Source organism: Scyliorhinus canicula, chromosome 11 (genome assembly GCF_902713615.1).
Source record: "Scyliorhinus canicula chromosome 11, sScyCan1.1, whole genome shotgun sequence".
Classification (NCBI taxonomy): Eukaryota; Metazoa; Chordata; class Chondrichthyes; order Carcharhiniformes; family Scyliorhinidae; genus Scyliorhinus; species Scyliorhinus canicula.
The window spans coordinates 126,525,028-126,541,175 of record NC_052156.1 but is presented as its reverse complement, the minus strand read 5'-3'; the positions used below and the strand labels follow the sequence as shown (position 1 = coordinate 126,541,175).

At 41.2% G+C, this 16,148-nt stretch overlaps 1 protein-coding gene across 2 annotated transcripts in view; it reads left to right on the top strand.

Annotated features, from left to right (window-relative positions):
• cog5 (component of oligomeric golgi complex 5) overlaps window positions 1-16,148 on the top strand; it is a 177,067-nt gene that overhangs the window by 124,394 nt on the left and 36,525 nt on the right. For both annotated transcript variants that reach the window (XM_038811337.1, XM_038811338.1), the window contains 4 exons: window positions 355-520; window positions 719-828; window positions 6,606-6,683; window positions 13,052-13,133. In XM_038811337.1, coding sequence (XP_038667265.1) covers window positions 355-520; window positions 719-828; window positions 6,606-6,683; window positions 13,052-13,133 — 436 coding nt within the window. The remainder of the gene's footprint in view (window positions 1-354; window positions 521-718; window positions 829-6,605; window positions 6,684-13,051; window positions 13,134-16,148) is intronic.

Sequence of the window (16,148 nt, the reverse complement as noted above, 5' to 3'; positions counted from 1 at the left end):
GCCCGGTTGCTCCCTACTCTTTGATTGAAGTTCAATATCTGATCCAAAACGTCTTGGGTGTTCCCACTTTCTGTTTCTTATCTGACTATGTTTTGAATTGCAGTATGTTGTGAGCAGTATAGATTAATGTGATAGAAAAACCACTGTGAAGGATAAGGTGAATACTTGTAGAGACCATGATCAATCTTTAAATCTGTGGTGCTAGAATATTTCAGGAGGCAGAACTTTTTGTTCGAATGCCAATCTAAATTATACAGTCCCTTTTTTGTTTAATATGGTAAGTAGGAACAGAACTAGCAACTTAATTTTAAGCACAAATAACAATATATGTTTTTATCTTTTCCTTAAAATAAGAATCCTACACAGGTTGGAACAGCACTTCAAGTTTTCTACAACCTCGGAACCTTAAAGGGGACGATCAACAATGTAGTTGATGGGTATCAGGTATCTCTCGAAGATAATATCAGCAGTGCCTTGGATATAAAAATGTTAACTCAACCTATTCCAGCTACCACAAGAGGCAAGTTTGACTTGTATACTAAAACTATATTATGGCAATAGGAATACAATTAATAACAACATTTGATAATCGCAAATACACTATTTGAATGTTAACTTTATTTCAATGAGTGACGGTTTTAAATTCTAAATCACATTCATTGTCTTTCTCCCTCAGCCATTGCAGTTTTGCATAATTGTTCTTTTCAAAAATTTACAGGACCTGGAAGAGCCGCAATGCCCACCCCAGGCAACACTCCAGCATTCCGTGCTGCTCTTTGGACGAATATGGAGAAACTGATGGATCAAATTTGTGCTGCATGTGGACAAGTAAGATTCTGATGTCATTTTATTGTTAAATGTAATTGGAAATTACTTGGCATCAATTAACAATGAATTCTTTCTCATTTGTTGAACTAAAACATATAAGTAGGAATTAACGTAATTCTGTGGCTCAAATTTCATTGAATATTTTATCAAGAAATTAGCAGCATGGGGGCTGGATCAAATATTCTTTTTCTGCATATGGTTTTGATTCGGTGCATAACTGCACTGTTTTCCCCTGTAATTAGTTAAAACAAATTAAAGTGTTTTCACCAGTCTTGGAACTGTTTTTGAGAAGGATATTCAATAATTCCACTTCTAAAAAAGGATAATTATATTGGATATTGTTAGTTCCTGGTTGGGCAGGACTTAGCAGAAAAAAAACTATAGTTCTATTTGGACTATAATTATTTAGGACCATTATGCAAAAGGTTGTTTTTATGCTGTAAAGAGCAGAGGAGCAAGAGCAGGCCATTTGGCCATTGATCCTGCTCTGCCATTCAAACAGATCTTGGCTGATCATCAACCTCTTACATCATTTCTGCCACTATCCCTGTACCCCTTGATGGCATTAGTATCCAGAAATCCATCAATCTGTGTCTTGAACATGCTCAGCGATTCAGCATTCACAGCATTCTGAGGTGAAGAATTCCACAGATTCACCACCCTTAATGAAGAAATCTCTCCTCATCTCAGTCTTAAATCACCTGCACCTTACTTTGAGACTGTCCCCCCTGGTTCTAGACTCATCAACCAAGGGAAGCATCCGATCCATATCTACCCTGTCAGACCCTGTAGAATTTTGAAAGTTTCAATGAGATCTCACCTCATTCTTTGAAATTCGACAGAATGCAGGCCTAGTTTCCTCAATCTTTCCTCAGAAGGCAATCCTACCATCCCAGGGATTAGACTTGTGAACCTCCATTGAACTCCCTCTATGACAAGTATATCCTTAGATAACGGGATCAAACCTGTACACAATGTTCCAGGTGCTGTCTTACAATTACAGCAAGGTAACTTTGGTGCTGTACTCAAATCCCCTTGTGATGAAAGCCAAAGCCATGTGCCGTCCTAATTGCTGCATCTGCATACTAGCGTTTAGTGATTCATTGTTTGCACTGAGTGCTGAATTTGGGTGCATTTGAGTGCTATAGTGAGAGTTTGGTGACTGAGGGAGTTTGGTGATTGAGGGAGTCAGGTGAGGAGGGAGTAAAGAGCTCCTTTCATTTCATTTCCTACATTTCCTCAAAGAGCGTGAAGGGAGCAGGGAGTTTACAGAGAGTACTGCTGCCTGGGAGCAGAGTCGGAGGGCGGAGTTCCAGTTGGTCCACAGTGCAGCTGTATTCTGTAAGGTAAGAGGAGATGGAGGCTAGGGCAGTTGCATGCTCCTCCTATAGGATGTGGGTGGTGAGGTATACCACCGGTGTCCCCGCTGACCATACCTGCGGGAAGTGCACCCAACTCCAGCTCCTCAGAGACTGTGTTGGGGAACTGGAGCTGGATGAACTTCGGATCATCTGGGAGGCAGAAGGGGTAATAGAAAAGAGTTACAGGGAGGAAGCCACAACCAAGGTACAGGACAAGAGTAGCTGGATTACAGTCAAGGGAAAGAAAACGAATGGGCAGACTGTGCAGGGATCCCTCGTGGCCGTTCCCCTTCAAAGCAAGTATACCGTTTTGGATGCTGTTGTGGGGGATGACCGACCAGTGGAAGGCCCTAACGGCCAGGTCTCTGGCACCGAGTCTAGCTCTGGGGCTCAGAAGTGAAGGGGGGAGAATAGAAAAGCAATAGTGATAAGAGACACAATGGTAAGGGGAATAGATAGGAGATTCTGTCAGATCGAGCGAGACTCCCGGAAGGTATGTTGCCTCCCGGGTGCTAGGGCCAGGGATGTCTCGGATCGTGTCTTCAGGATCCTTAAGGGGAGCAGCCAGAAGTCGTGGTGCACATTGGTACCAACGACGTAGGTAGGAAAAGGGGTGTGGATGTAATAAACGAGTTTAGGGAGTTAGGCTGGAAGTTAAAAGCCAGGACAGACAGAGTTGTCATCTCTGCTTTGTTGTCGGTGCCACGTGATAGCGAGGCTAGGAATATGAAGAGAGTGCAGTTGAACATGTGGCTGCAGGAATGGTGTAGGAGGGAGGGCTTCAGATATTTGGATAATTGGAGCGCAGGTTAAGGGGGGGGGGATTGTTGGGTTATGGGTATAGGGTGGATACGTGGGTTTGAGTAGGGTGATCATTGCTCAGCACATCGAGGGCCGAAGGGCCTGTTCTGTGCTGTACTGTTCTATGTTCTATTCCGGGGAAGGTGGGACCTGTACAAGCAGGACTGGTTGCATCCGAACCAGAGGGGCACCAATATCCTGGGAGGGAGGTTTTCTACTACTCTTTGGGAGGGTTTAAACTAATTTGGCAGGGGAATGGGAACCAGACTTGTAGTCCAGCAACTAAGGTAGCCGATGTTCAGGACGTCAAAGCGTGTAGTGAGACAGTGGGGAAGGTAACACTGACAAAGGAGAGTACTTGCAGGCATGGAGATGGGTAGAAGTGTGTATACCAACGCAAGAAGCATCAGGAATAAGGTGGGTGAACTTAAGGCATGGATCGGTACTTGAGACTACGATGTGGTGGCCATCACGGAAACTTGGATAGAAGAGGGGCAGAAATGGTTGTTGGAAGTTCCTGCTTATAGATGTTTCAATAAGATTAGGGAGGGTGGTAAAAAAGGTGGGGGGGGGGGGGGGTTGCATTATTAATTAGAGATAGTATAACAGCTGCAGAAAGGCAGTTTGAGGAGGATCTGCCCACTGAGGTAGTATGGGTTGAAGTTAGATATAGGAAAGGAGCAGTCACCTTGTTGGGAGTTTTCTATAGGCCCCCCAATAGCAGCAGAGATATGGAGGAACAGATTGGGAAACAGATTTTGGAAAGGGGCAGAAGTAACAGGGTAGTAGTCATGGGTGACTTCAACTTCCCAAATATTGAGTGGAAACTCTTTAGATCAAATAGTTTGGATGGGGTGGTGTTTGTGCAGTATGTCCAGGAAGCTTTTTTAACACAGTATGTAGATTGTCCGACCAGAGGGGAGGCCATATTGGATTTGGTACTTGGTAATGAACCAGGGCAAGTGATAGATTTGTTAGTGGGGGAGCATTTTGGAGATAGTGACCACAATTCTGTGACTTCCACTTTAGTAATGGAGAGGTATAGGTGCGTGCAACAGGGCAAGGTTTACAATTGGGGGAAGGGTAAATACGATGCTGTCAGACAAGAACTGAAGTGCATAAGTTGGGAACATAGGCTGTCAGGGAAGGACACAATTGAAATGTGGAACTTGTTCAAGGAACAGATATTACATGTCCTTGATATGTATGTCCCTGTAAGGCATGTAAGAGATGGTCGAGTGAGGGAACCATGGTTGACAAGAGAGGTTGAATGTCTTGTTAAGAGGAAGAAGGATACTTATGTAAGGCTGAGGGAACAAGGTTCAGACAGGGTGCTTGAGGGATACAAGATAGCCAGGAGGGAACTGATTAAAGGGATTAGGAGAGCTAAGAGAGGGCATGAAAAATCTTTGGCGGGTAGAATCAAGGAAAACCCCAAGGCCTTTTACACATATGTAAGAAATATGAGAATGACGAGAGCAAGGGTGGGTCCGATCAAGGACAGTAGCGGGAGATTGTGTATTGAGTCAGAAGAGATAGGAGAGGTCTTGAACGAGTACTCTTCTTCAGTATTTACGAATGAGAGGCGCCATATTGTTGGAGAGGACAGTGTGAATCAGACTGGTAAGCTCGAGGAGATACTTGTTAGGAAGGAAGATGTGTTGGGCATTTTGAAAAACTTGAGGATAGACAAGTCCCCCGGACCTGATGGGATCATAGAATTTACAGTGCAGAAGGAGGCCATTCGGCCCATCGAGTCTGCACTGGCTCCTGGAAAGAGCACCCTACCCAAAGTTAACACCTCCACCCTATCCCCATAACCTAGTAACCCCACCCAACACTAAGGGTAATTTTGGATACTAAGGGCAATTTATCATGTCCAATCTACCTAACCTATATCCAAGGTTTCTATGAGAAGCAAGACATGAAATTGCAGAGCCGTTGGCAATTATCTTTTTGTCCTCACTGTCAACAGGGGTGGTACCAGAGGATTGGAGAGTGGCAAATGTTGTGCCCCTGTTCAAAAAAGGGAATAGGGATAACCTTGGGAATTACAGGCCAGTTAGTCTTACTTCGGTGGTAAGCAAACTAATGGAAAGGGTACTGAGGGATAGGATTTCTGAGCATCTGGAAAGACACTTCTTGATAGGGATAGTCAGCATGGATTTGTGAGGGGTAGGTCTTGCCTCACAAGTCTTATTGAATTCTTTGAGGAGGTGACCAAGCACATGGATGAAGGTATAGCAGTGGATGTGGTGTACATGGATTTTAGTAAGGCATTTGATAAGGTTCCCCATGGTAGGCTTCTGCAGAAAGTAAGGAGGCATGGGATAGTGGGAAATTTGGCCAGTTGGATAACGAACTGGCTAACCGATAGAAGTCAGAGAGTGGTGGTGGATGGCAAATATTCAGCCTGGAGCCCAGTTACCAGTGGCATACCGCAGGGATCAGTTCTGGGTCCTCTGCTGTTTGTGATTTTCATTAATGACTTGGATGAGGGAGTTGAAGGGTGGGTCAGTAAATTTGTAGACAATACGAAGATTGGTGGAGTTGTGGATAGTGAGGAGGGCTGTTGTCGGCTGCAAAGAGACATAGATAGGTGCAGAGCTGGGCTGAGAAGTGGCAGATGGAGTTTAACCCTGAAAAGTGTGAGGTTGTCCATTTTGAAAGGACAAATATGAATGCGGAATACAGGGTTAACGGTAGGGTTTTTGGCAATGTGGAGAAGCAGAGGGATCTTGGGGTCTATGTTCATAGATCTTTGAAAGTTGCCATCCTGAGAATGACCTGTTTATTCCTACTCTGTTTTTTGCCTACTAACCAATTCTCAATCCGTGTATTAACCTCGATCTCATGTGTTCTAATCTTGTTTATTCTATGTTGGGACCTTCTCAAAAGCCTTCTGATAATCCAAATACACCACATCCACTGTCTCTCCTTTATCCATGCTACAAGTAACATCCTAAAAAAACTTAACAGTTTGTCAAGCATGATTTCCCTTACATGTTGACTCTGCCCACGTATCATTATTTTCTAAGTATCCAAATATCACGTCCTTTATAATAGATTCTTCCCTACTACTGACATCAACTTTACTAGTACTCAGTATTATTATGATTTGTCATCCCAGGACAATTGGCTATTGGGGTCTAAGTTGACTTGCAGATGTGGATCCTCAGAACATCACTACCAATTATTATAAGCATTTTTTATTAGTGTAATTTGAATCTACAAGGAAGTAAGTTGTCTTTCAACGTTTGAAAGAAGTTGAACCGCCACATGATTTATGCCCATCCAGATATTTTCTCATTTTGTTTTCTGAAGTGTGGCTTGGGGGTGCTCTTTGTTTACAGTTTAGTTTCAGCCCCCTTGATGTTTCTCATGGCTTCAATACTGCCTCTTTCAAGAAAATAATCATTGCATCTTCCAGAATGTGGCATGACAACTTATACCACAGGGGTTTTTCAAGAAACAGTGATTTATTCTTTGTAAGGTGGCAACTGTTCCTGTACAGTGATGGTGGACCTATTTTTAAAAATGAAGAGTTGTTTGTCTAATATTGTTGATAACCAATATTTTTTTTTTCTGTTAAATTGAATTATTTATTTTCCTTAGGTACAGCATTTGCAAAAGGTTTTAACAAAGAAAAGAGACCCCGTGACACATGTCTGCTTTATTGATGAAATAACTAAGGTAATGTGAGTTTCTAAATACCGGAGTTGAGAACTGCTGTAGGGAGGGTGTGCCATAAATGAGGAAGAGATGATTTTGCACAGATGTATTTTCAGTATAGGTGTGAAACCTCACAAACTGGTAGAGTATTTACATGTTCACAAATTCGACAACATAAGCTATTTTGGATTTAATTTCTTGCATCATTTGTTTCTCAGCAGTTATATTCATTATTTAAACCTTGATTGCATTAGATTTTCAAAAACATAGGATCAAGAAAATGTGAAATTATTTGGTAAGATTATCCTCATACCTTCAACATCCAAGTGCCTAGAAGAAGCAAGATAACTCCAATCCCCTTTGCCTAATTTATAGGAAATGGGCTGCAGCAATTCACAATCCTATTTGCTTTGAATCTGCAAGCAGTATATTTGGATGGTCAGCATTTTTTCACAAGGCCATTACCCAAGTATTCAAGGAACAAAGATTGATAAATATTGGGATTAATGCAGAAATACTCAATTTTCAAATTATTTCACAGCATTTGTCCTAAAACATCACTATTACTACTCAATGTGATACAAGCAGTTAAGTTTAAAAACATTTTCTACTTTCATAGCAAGATTAAAACAGCATTGATAGATTTTGCCTCTTTGAAAGATTACCTTGAGAAAATAGAAAAAATCTTGGCAATTGTGTTGATATACTTATGGTAGAGCTAAGGTGTTTTTTTATAGTAGAGCAGCATGATTATGCCTCTGTCTTGGAAATAATAGATAATTGATTGAACGTTTTTGCTATTTCTGATGTGATGAATGTAGAAACCGATAAATATTATATTCCATATTTGTGGCAGTAATGTTATTAAAAGGCCGTGGTTTAAAATTCTACAGGCAGTATGTCTGCTAAAACTGTAATTAAGGAGTCTTAAAAGGTGAGATCGTGATTGTTGCCAAACACAGTTGCAGATAAAGGACAAATGGAATGATGTTTTGATTGCTAGAGATTCTCTGGAGTGTAGATAAAATATGGGGGAGCAGTGTTTAGTCCTAGCTTAGCTGGTCATGAAACTTAGTGGGATACAGATGATATAATCAATGGGAGGAGCCAGACCTGTCTGAATTATATGTTGCAGTTGCCTGCCCGGTGCTAGGGTGCGGGACATCTCTGACCGGCTTGAAAGGATATTGGAGAGGGAGGGGGAGGATCCAGTTGTTGTGGTCCATGTCGGTACCAACAACTTAGGCAAGTCTAGGAAAGAGGACCTGTTTAGAGATTATAAAGAGTTAGGATTCAAATAAAAAAACAGGTCCTCAAGGGTCATAATCTCCGGATTACTGCCCGAGCCACGTGCAAATTGGCATAGGGAGGCAAGAATAAGGGAATTTAACACGTGGCTGAAAGAGTAGTGTGGGAAAGAGGGGTTCCTTTTCATGGGACACTGGCATCAGTTTGGGACGGGGGGACCTATACCGTTGGGATGGTCTCCACCTGAACCGAGCTGGGGCCAGTGTTCTGGCGAAAAGAGTAAATAGGGTGGTCAATAGGACTTTAAACTAGAGATTGGGGGGAAGGGAAAATCAGGGAACCAAGAGGTGAAGGAATCAGTGGGAAGCGTAGCTGCTTAGGATTACAAAAAATGACGAAAAGACAGAGCTCAGGAGAGGTTACGATAGTCCCCATCTCACAAAATATGACACAGTGTATGGAAAGGCTCAGTAAACCAAGGTCCACCACACTAAGAAAACAAAAAGGGACAGTCAATAGGGAATTAAAGGTGCTATATTTAAATGCCCGCAGTGTACGGAACAAGGTAGATGAGCTTGTGGCCCAGATTGTGACTGGCAGGTATGATGTGGTAGGCATCACAGAGACGTGGCTGCAGGGGGTTCAGGACTGGCAGTTAAACATCCAGGGATTTACAACCTATCGAAAAGACAGAGAGGTGGGTAGAGGGGGCGGGGTTGCCTTGTTAATTAGAAATGAAATTAAATCAATAGCACTAAACGACATAGGGTCAGACGATGTGAAGTCTGTGTGGGTAGAGTTGAGGAACCACAAAGGCAAAAAAACCATAATGGGAGTTATGTACAGGCCTCCTGACAGTGGTCAGGACCAGGGGCACAAAATGCACCACGAAATAGAAAGGGCATGTCAGAAAGGCAAGGTCACAGTGATCATGGGGGACTTCAATATGCAGGTGGACTGGGTAAATAAAGTTGCCAGTGGACCCAAAGAAAGGGAATTCATTGAATGTTTACAGGATGGCTTTTTGGAACAGTTTGTGATGGAGCCCACGAGGGAACAGGCTATTCTGGACTTAGTGTTATGTAATGAGCCTGAATTGATAAAAGATCTTAAAGTAAGGGAACACTTAGGAAGCAGTGATCATAATATGGTAGAATTCAGTCTGCAATTTGAAAGAAAGAAGGTAGAATCAGATGTAAAGGTTTTACAGTTAAATGAAGGTAATTACAGGCGCATGAGGGAGGAACTGACGAAAATCGACTGGAAGCAGAGCCTAGTGGGAAAGACAGTAGAACAGCAATGGCAGGAGTTTCTGGGAGTAATTGAGGACACAGTGCAAAGGTTCATCCCAAAGAAAAGAAAGGTTATCAGAGGGAGGATTAGGCAGCCATGGCTGACAAAGGAAGTCAGGGAATGCATCAAGGCAAAAGAGAGAGCCTATAATGTGGCAAAGAGTAGTGGGAAGTCAGAAGATTGGGAAGGCTACAAAAACAAACAGAGGATAACAAAGAGAGAAATAAGGAAGGAGAGGATCAAATATGAAGGTAGGCTAGCCAGTAACATTAGGAATGATAGTAAAAGTTTCTTTAAATACATTAAAAACAAACGGGAGGCAAAAGTAGACATTGGGCCGCTCCAAAATGACGCTGGTAATCTAGTGATGGGAGACAAGGAAATAGCTGAGGAACTTAATAAGTACTTTGCGTCAGTCTTCACAGTAGAAGACATGAGTAATATCCCAACAATTCAGGAAAGTCAGGGGGCAGAGTTGAATATGGTTGCCATCACAAAGGAGAAGGTGCTAGAGAAACTAAAAGGTCTGAAAATTGATAAATCTCTGGGCCCAGATGGGCTACATCCTAGAGTTCTAAAGGAGATAGCTGAAGAAATAGTGGAGGCGTTAGTTATGATCTTTCAAAAGTCACTGGAATCAGGGAAAGTCCCAGAGGATTGGAAAATCGCTGTTGTAACCCCCCTGTTCAAGAAGGGAACAAGAAAAAAGATGGAAAATTATAGGCCAATTAGCCTAACCTCGGTTGTTGGCAAAATTCTAGAATCCACCGTTAAGGATGAGATTTCTAAATTCTTGGAAGTGCAGGGTCGGATTAGGACAAGTCAGCATGGATTTAGTAAGGGGAGGTCGTGCCTGACAAACCTGTTAGAGTTCTTTGAAGAGATAACAAATAGGTTAGACCAAGGAGAGCCAATGGATGTTATCTATCTTGACTTCCAAAAGGCCTTTGACAAGGTGCCTCACGGGAGACTCCTGAGTAAAATAAGGGCCCATGGTATTCGAGGCAAGGTACTAACATGGATTGACGATTGGCTGTCAGACAGAAGGCAGAGAGTTGGGATAAAAGGTTCTTTTTCGGAATGGCAACCGGTGACAAGTGGTGTCCCGCAGGGTTCAGTGTTGGGGCCACAACTGTTCTCTTTATATATTAACGATCTAGATGACGGGACTGGGGGCATTCTGGCCAAGTTTGCCGATGATACAAAGATAGGTGGAGGGGCAGGTAGTATTGAGGAGGGGGGGAGGCTGCAGAAAGATTTAGACAGTTTAGGAGAATGGTCCAAGAAGTGGCTGATGAAATTCAACGTGGGCAAGTGCGAGGTCTTGCACTTTGGAAAAAAGAATAGAGGCATGGACTATTTTCTAAACGGTGACAAAATTCATAATGCTAAAGTGCAAAGGGACTTGGGAGTCCTAGTCCAGGATTCTCTAAAGGTAAACTTGCAGGTTGAGTCCGTAATTAAGAAAGCAAATGTAATGTTGTCATTTATCTCAAGAGGCTTGGAATATAAAAGCAGGGATGTACTTCTGAGGCTTTATAAAGCACTAGTTAGGCCCCATTTAGAATACTGTGAGCAATTTTGGGCCCCATACCTCAGGAAGGACATACTGGCACTGGAGCAGGTCCAGCGGAGATTCACACGGATGATCCCAGGAATGGTAGGCCTAACATACGATGAACGTCTGAGGATCGTGGGATTATATTCATTGGAGTTTAGGAGGTTGAGGGGAGATCTAATAGAAACGTACAAGATAATGAATGGCTTGGATAGGATGGACGTAGGGAAGTTGTTTCCATTAGCAGGGGAGACTAGGACGCGGGGGCACAGCCTTAGAATAAAAGGGAGTCACTTTAGAACAGAGATGAGGAGAAATTTCTTCAGCCAGAGAGTGGTAGGTCTGTGGAATTCATTGCCACAGAGGGTGGTGGAGGCCGGGACATTGAGTGTCTTTAAGACAGAAATTGATAAATTCTTGATTTCTCGAGGAATTAAGGGCTATGGGGAGAGAGCGGGTAAATGGAGTTGAAATCAACCATGATTGAATGGTGGAGTGGACTCGATGGGCCAAATGGCCTTACTTCCACTCCTATGTCTTAAATGCTGCCAGGTTGTTCAGAAGTGTACTGGATCTGGTCCTGAAAGGAGTTCTCTCTCCAAAAATCTACAACAGCTAACAAGTAATCTGTTTGCTAACGTTATTTTTATGTGGAATTTGAACTATATCGAGGTGCTTATTTGGAATTAGTAGCAGATATTGATAGTAAGTTAAAGTTTTTCCTGTGTTTAGAACTGTGTGATCATTGTAAAGCTATTTTCTTCACTGTTAATGTGGTTAAGTCTGTGTTTAAAGTAAAGTTTGTTTTGACAGAAAAGATATTTATTGGTCAGAATCATCACTCCTCGGTGAAATATTCTTTCCTCGCAGTTTTTAAAGTTTAAAAAAATTGTTTGGGGCTCTTGACCGGTACCCAAACAAATGCTGGCGTCTGGTCCAGTATTCTCACACTGACAAAATAAATAGGTTACACACAATGTAAATGTTTCTGATTTTAAGGGGGATACCCCCTCAAATGTATGCTTCGTTCAACATCATCTTTGACATGGGTGGCACGGTAGCACAGTGGTCAGCACAGTTGCTTCACAGTTCCAGGGTCCTAGGTTCGATTCCCACCTTGGTCACTGTCTGTGTGGAGTCTGCACGTTCTCTCAGTGTCCGCATGGGCTTCCTCTGGGAGCTCCGGTTACCTCCAACAGTCCAAAGATGTGTGGGTCAGGTGGATTGGCCATGTTAAATTGCCCTCGGTGTCCAAAAAAAGGATGGGCAGGGTTACGGGGCTAGGGTGTAGGTATGGGGTTGGGTAAGTTGCTCTTTCCAGGGGCCGGTGCAGACTAGAATGGCCTCCATCTGCACTGTAGATTCTATGATTCTATAAATTAAAAATGACAAAGTGAATAAGTGAGCAGACCAATAGAGTGAATTTTTGCTGATAAGTTACTTTAGAGAAAAGCATAGAATCATTTAACCCTTTTAATGCTAACTCCCTCAAAATACCTTCATTAGCTCAAATGCTTACATCTAGTGAACAGGACAGGCCTGTTCATTTATCAGAGTGAAGCCTCTTCATTTATCAGAGTGAAGAATATTTATAGGGCAGAGCTGAACCAGCAATTGTATGTTGGAACATTTAATTTATTTAAGATCATACTGGAGAAATAATGAAAAATGGCATTTTAAGAGATAAAAAGCAAAGATAAATATTTTAATTATTATCTTTTTTAAATCTTCAGTAGAATATTTAAAATTTGAAGGATTGAGGCAACATATTTGTAACATTTTCAAATCCAGATATGTTTCGTTCTAATTCAGACTTAACCATACCATTAAAGATTTTTTACACTTGAATGGATAAGTCCAAACTGTGGTCTGCTTAGTGCGTATCCAACACTTAAGTACTGCAACTTCATAGCTTTCCACATGTTTTGCTGCTGAATCTCCTGCCGAGATAATGGTGCAGTGAAACCTGTGTGGGGGAGCACAATACACTTAACAGAAACTTCCTGCTTTTTGTGTAATTATATATGTGTTGACACTGTAGGTTTCTATCCAATTTACACTTGAATGATAGTGAACGCTGATAATATCACTTTTATACCTAATATCTGGGCCAATGTGGGTAGGGAAAATGAAAGATGAAGGATAATGCCAAAACCCTGACATATTTGAGTCAGCTATTTTTCCAGCCAGCAGAAATTTGGCATTGTAATATTCAGTGAATACTCAATTTATTTTTTTCAAAGCCACGGGTAACGAACATTGAAAATAATATTCATATTTTCCTTCATAGGATGGCCAAGCCGACATTTTATGTGCTTTTTGGAACTCTGTTACTGAAATCTTGTCTGTGAAATTCCAACAAGCTACAAATTGTAAGTATCTATATTAATTCATATATTTTAGAATTCCTTTGGAAATGTAATAAACTGAGTATTTTAATCAATATTTTAATATATTCAGTATTTTTCATTTTTTAAATATTCATTAAAATGGAGGAGATGAGCTGCCCATTAAATATGAATATTGATTTTCTTCACCACTATTTCTGAAAAATAGAATTGAAAGAGTTTGTCTTGATGAAGACAATAGAAAGCATAAAACAAGAAAAAGACCCATAGTTCTGCTAAGCAACTACCTTGGAAAAATTATTTGCAGTTGGCCTCATTGTGAACGTGGCTCAATTTCCTGTAGGGAAAATTCTGCATGTCTTCACAGTGGCCGATTTAATTGAAGAACACCAATCATCTTTAATCTTTCAACATCTACTATTGATTCATTAAGCTGTAACTTGACTGAAATGGGATATTTTTATCCATGTTGATACCTATTCCTATATATTCACTGAGGCTCTTTGATCCCACTCCTACCCTATTTTATGAAGAGTTAGTCCATACAACATTAACTGCTATCACTAGGCATTTGTTCCATGCAGATAATATTTCATGGGATAGAGAATTCTAATATTTAGTCTAGCTTGAGGCGTGTTAGTTTTGTGCTGGACACTTTGGTTCCACATTCAGTCCATATTGATAGGCTGCTTTTATATATTTTTATATATGCTTGCCATTCCCCTCAATATTTAAATACAATGGGCGGGATTCTCACAGCCCCGGGCTGGAGAATCCTCGCGAATGGGCCACGCCGTCCCGACGCTGGCACGCGATTCTACACTGATCAGGCTGAGAGCCATGGGCCAATCTGGTTGGTCAGCAGCACTAGTGTCAGTAGAGATGCTGGGACTGCAAGGAGGCCCACGGAGATAATTGGTGGTGTCTGGCATTGCATGAGTTCCAGGCTCTTAGGGCAACGAGGATTGGAGAGCTTAGGAAGGCACAGCTGGCTGGGTTTTGGAGGACAGGCAGGAAGGAACAAAAAGGGGGAATGAAATCCTGAAGGGTGCACCTGATGAGTATAGGGCACACCTAATTGATTGCTTACACCCCTTCCCCCTTTCCCACTATTTCACTCTGGCCCCCTCCCCACTGCTGCCCAGCATTATATGGGGAGCATGTCAGGGAAGGAGATGGGCTAGGCACGGACATATTTTACGTGCACCCCCCCCTACCCCTACACATTTTTAATTATATGTTGAGGAAGGAATGTTAGTAAGAACTTTTCTTTGAGTATTTTCTTTTAATCCACCTGAACTACCAGATTAATATTTCACCTGAAGGAAATTAACTCCAATAATGTAAAATTCCCTCCACTGCATAAAAGTGTCGGCCTGGGTTGTGTGTTCTGGATATAATTCTGAATTGGGTGGGGCAGGGTGTGGTGGACTTTTTTAAGAATATGAATTAATGGATGTATCAAATTTAAGAGAAAAAGTATCAATGAATTGACCTTATTTTAATTGGGAACATACAATTGTGATGATTCATGCTTTTATATGCTTAGAGGCACAACTTATGCAAATGTAAGCAAGTGATTGATTTTAAAATTAACATGCCTCAAGTTATAGTAAAATTGAAAGACTTTCTTGCTTTTTATATTTATGTACATACATGAACACACAAAGTGGTAGATATGTGGAGTGAACAATCATCAAGAGCAATTAATTCACCTTTTAAAAATGAGGTTTAAGAAAGAAATAATGAATTATTGAATGGAGCACTCTTGTTCCAGTTTTGTTTTATTATTTTCTGATTGTTTTGTTCTTTTATTCTCTTCAACTTTACTGGCATCCTACACTATGCACCTTGACCCCTTGACAGAAAGAGACATAAATCAAATGCCACTTGTGAGATCCAACTGGGAGCATTTGATAATGTAGGTTGGAATGATACTCTAGCTTTGAAAGTGAGATAGAAATTTCACAGTATTTTATGTACTTGGATTTCTTTTGATATTGGTTATTCACCGATATCAAGAAATGGGACAGGGCAAATACTTTTCCTCGTTTATATTTTCTGTTCTTGTGTAGATCAAGCTGAAGTTGTGCATAATATAATGGGCAGGTTTCTTTGGGCCGTCAGCTGTATGTTTCTTGGCGCCGTACCAAACGCTGGCAACAGGAGTCTCTACTCTCGCTGCTTGTCAATAGGAATTCCCATTGAAGCCATCGGGAAACCCGCTGGCGGGAGTATGCTGCTGACAGGAAAAGAGAATCCCAACGGCTGGAGAATTCCAGCCAATGTAGATTCTTAAAAGTGGCAACAAGCCCTTTGTACGTAGAAGATGTGTTCATTCGAAGAAGTACTCCTCCGTTCAATCACCATCTTTTGCTATTGCACTTTATTTAAATTAGGTAAATGCAGTTTGTCTTATAAAATTACGCAAAAGCACTAAAAATTAAAATTAAAACATGAACATATCTAAAATCAAAATTTTATTTTCGGGCGTGGTGAGGGATTTTAATTTTTAAAAATCTTTTTGAAGTACACAGTGTAGGCAGCTGGAGTTTTCTCAAACAAGGCACTGCAAGTGCACCACGTGTTGAATCCTGTAATTGTTAATCATAAACAGTCATTTTAAATGCTGCTTCTAATGGTGACACTCATGGAAGCAACATTTTCAAATGTTAAACTGCACTTTCTTGGCAGATAACTGGAATAACCAGCTTTTTTCAAAGAAATTGCTCTGTTCACCATAGGAGATTATACTATGTTGTAGATAATAGTTAGTTTAAAAACTTGGATCATCCAGACTAAGCACATATGGAAAGCATAAAAACATTGAGGAGCAGCAAACAAAATAAAATCACTGATTGGTGTCAGCTCGATAACATTATGATTTGGAAATTCAAAGTATTTGAATTATAATTACAGGAAATTATTTGGTAATGGGAGAAAATAGCTTGGATTCCCCAGACATTTGTGTTAATTCGGCCATGGAGAAAGTTTTAAATCCAAGCCTTGATGCTCTTTCAGATTCAGAAAAAGTGCTGT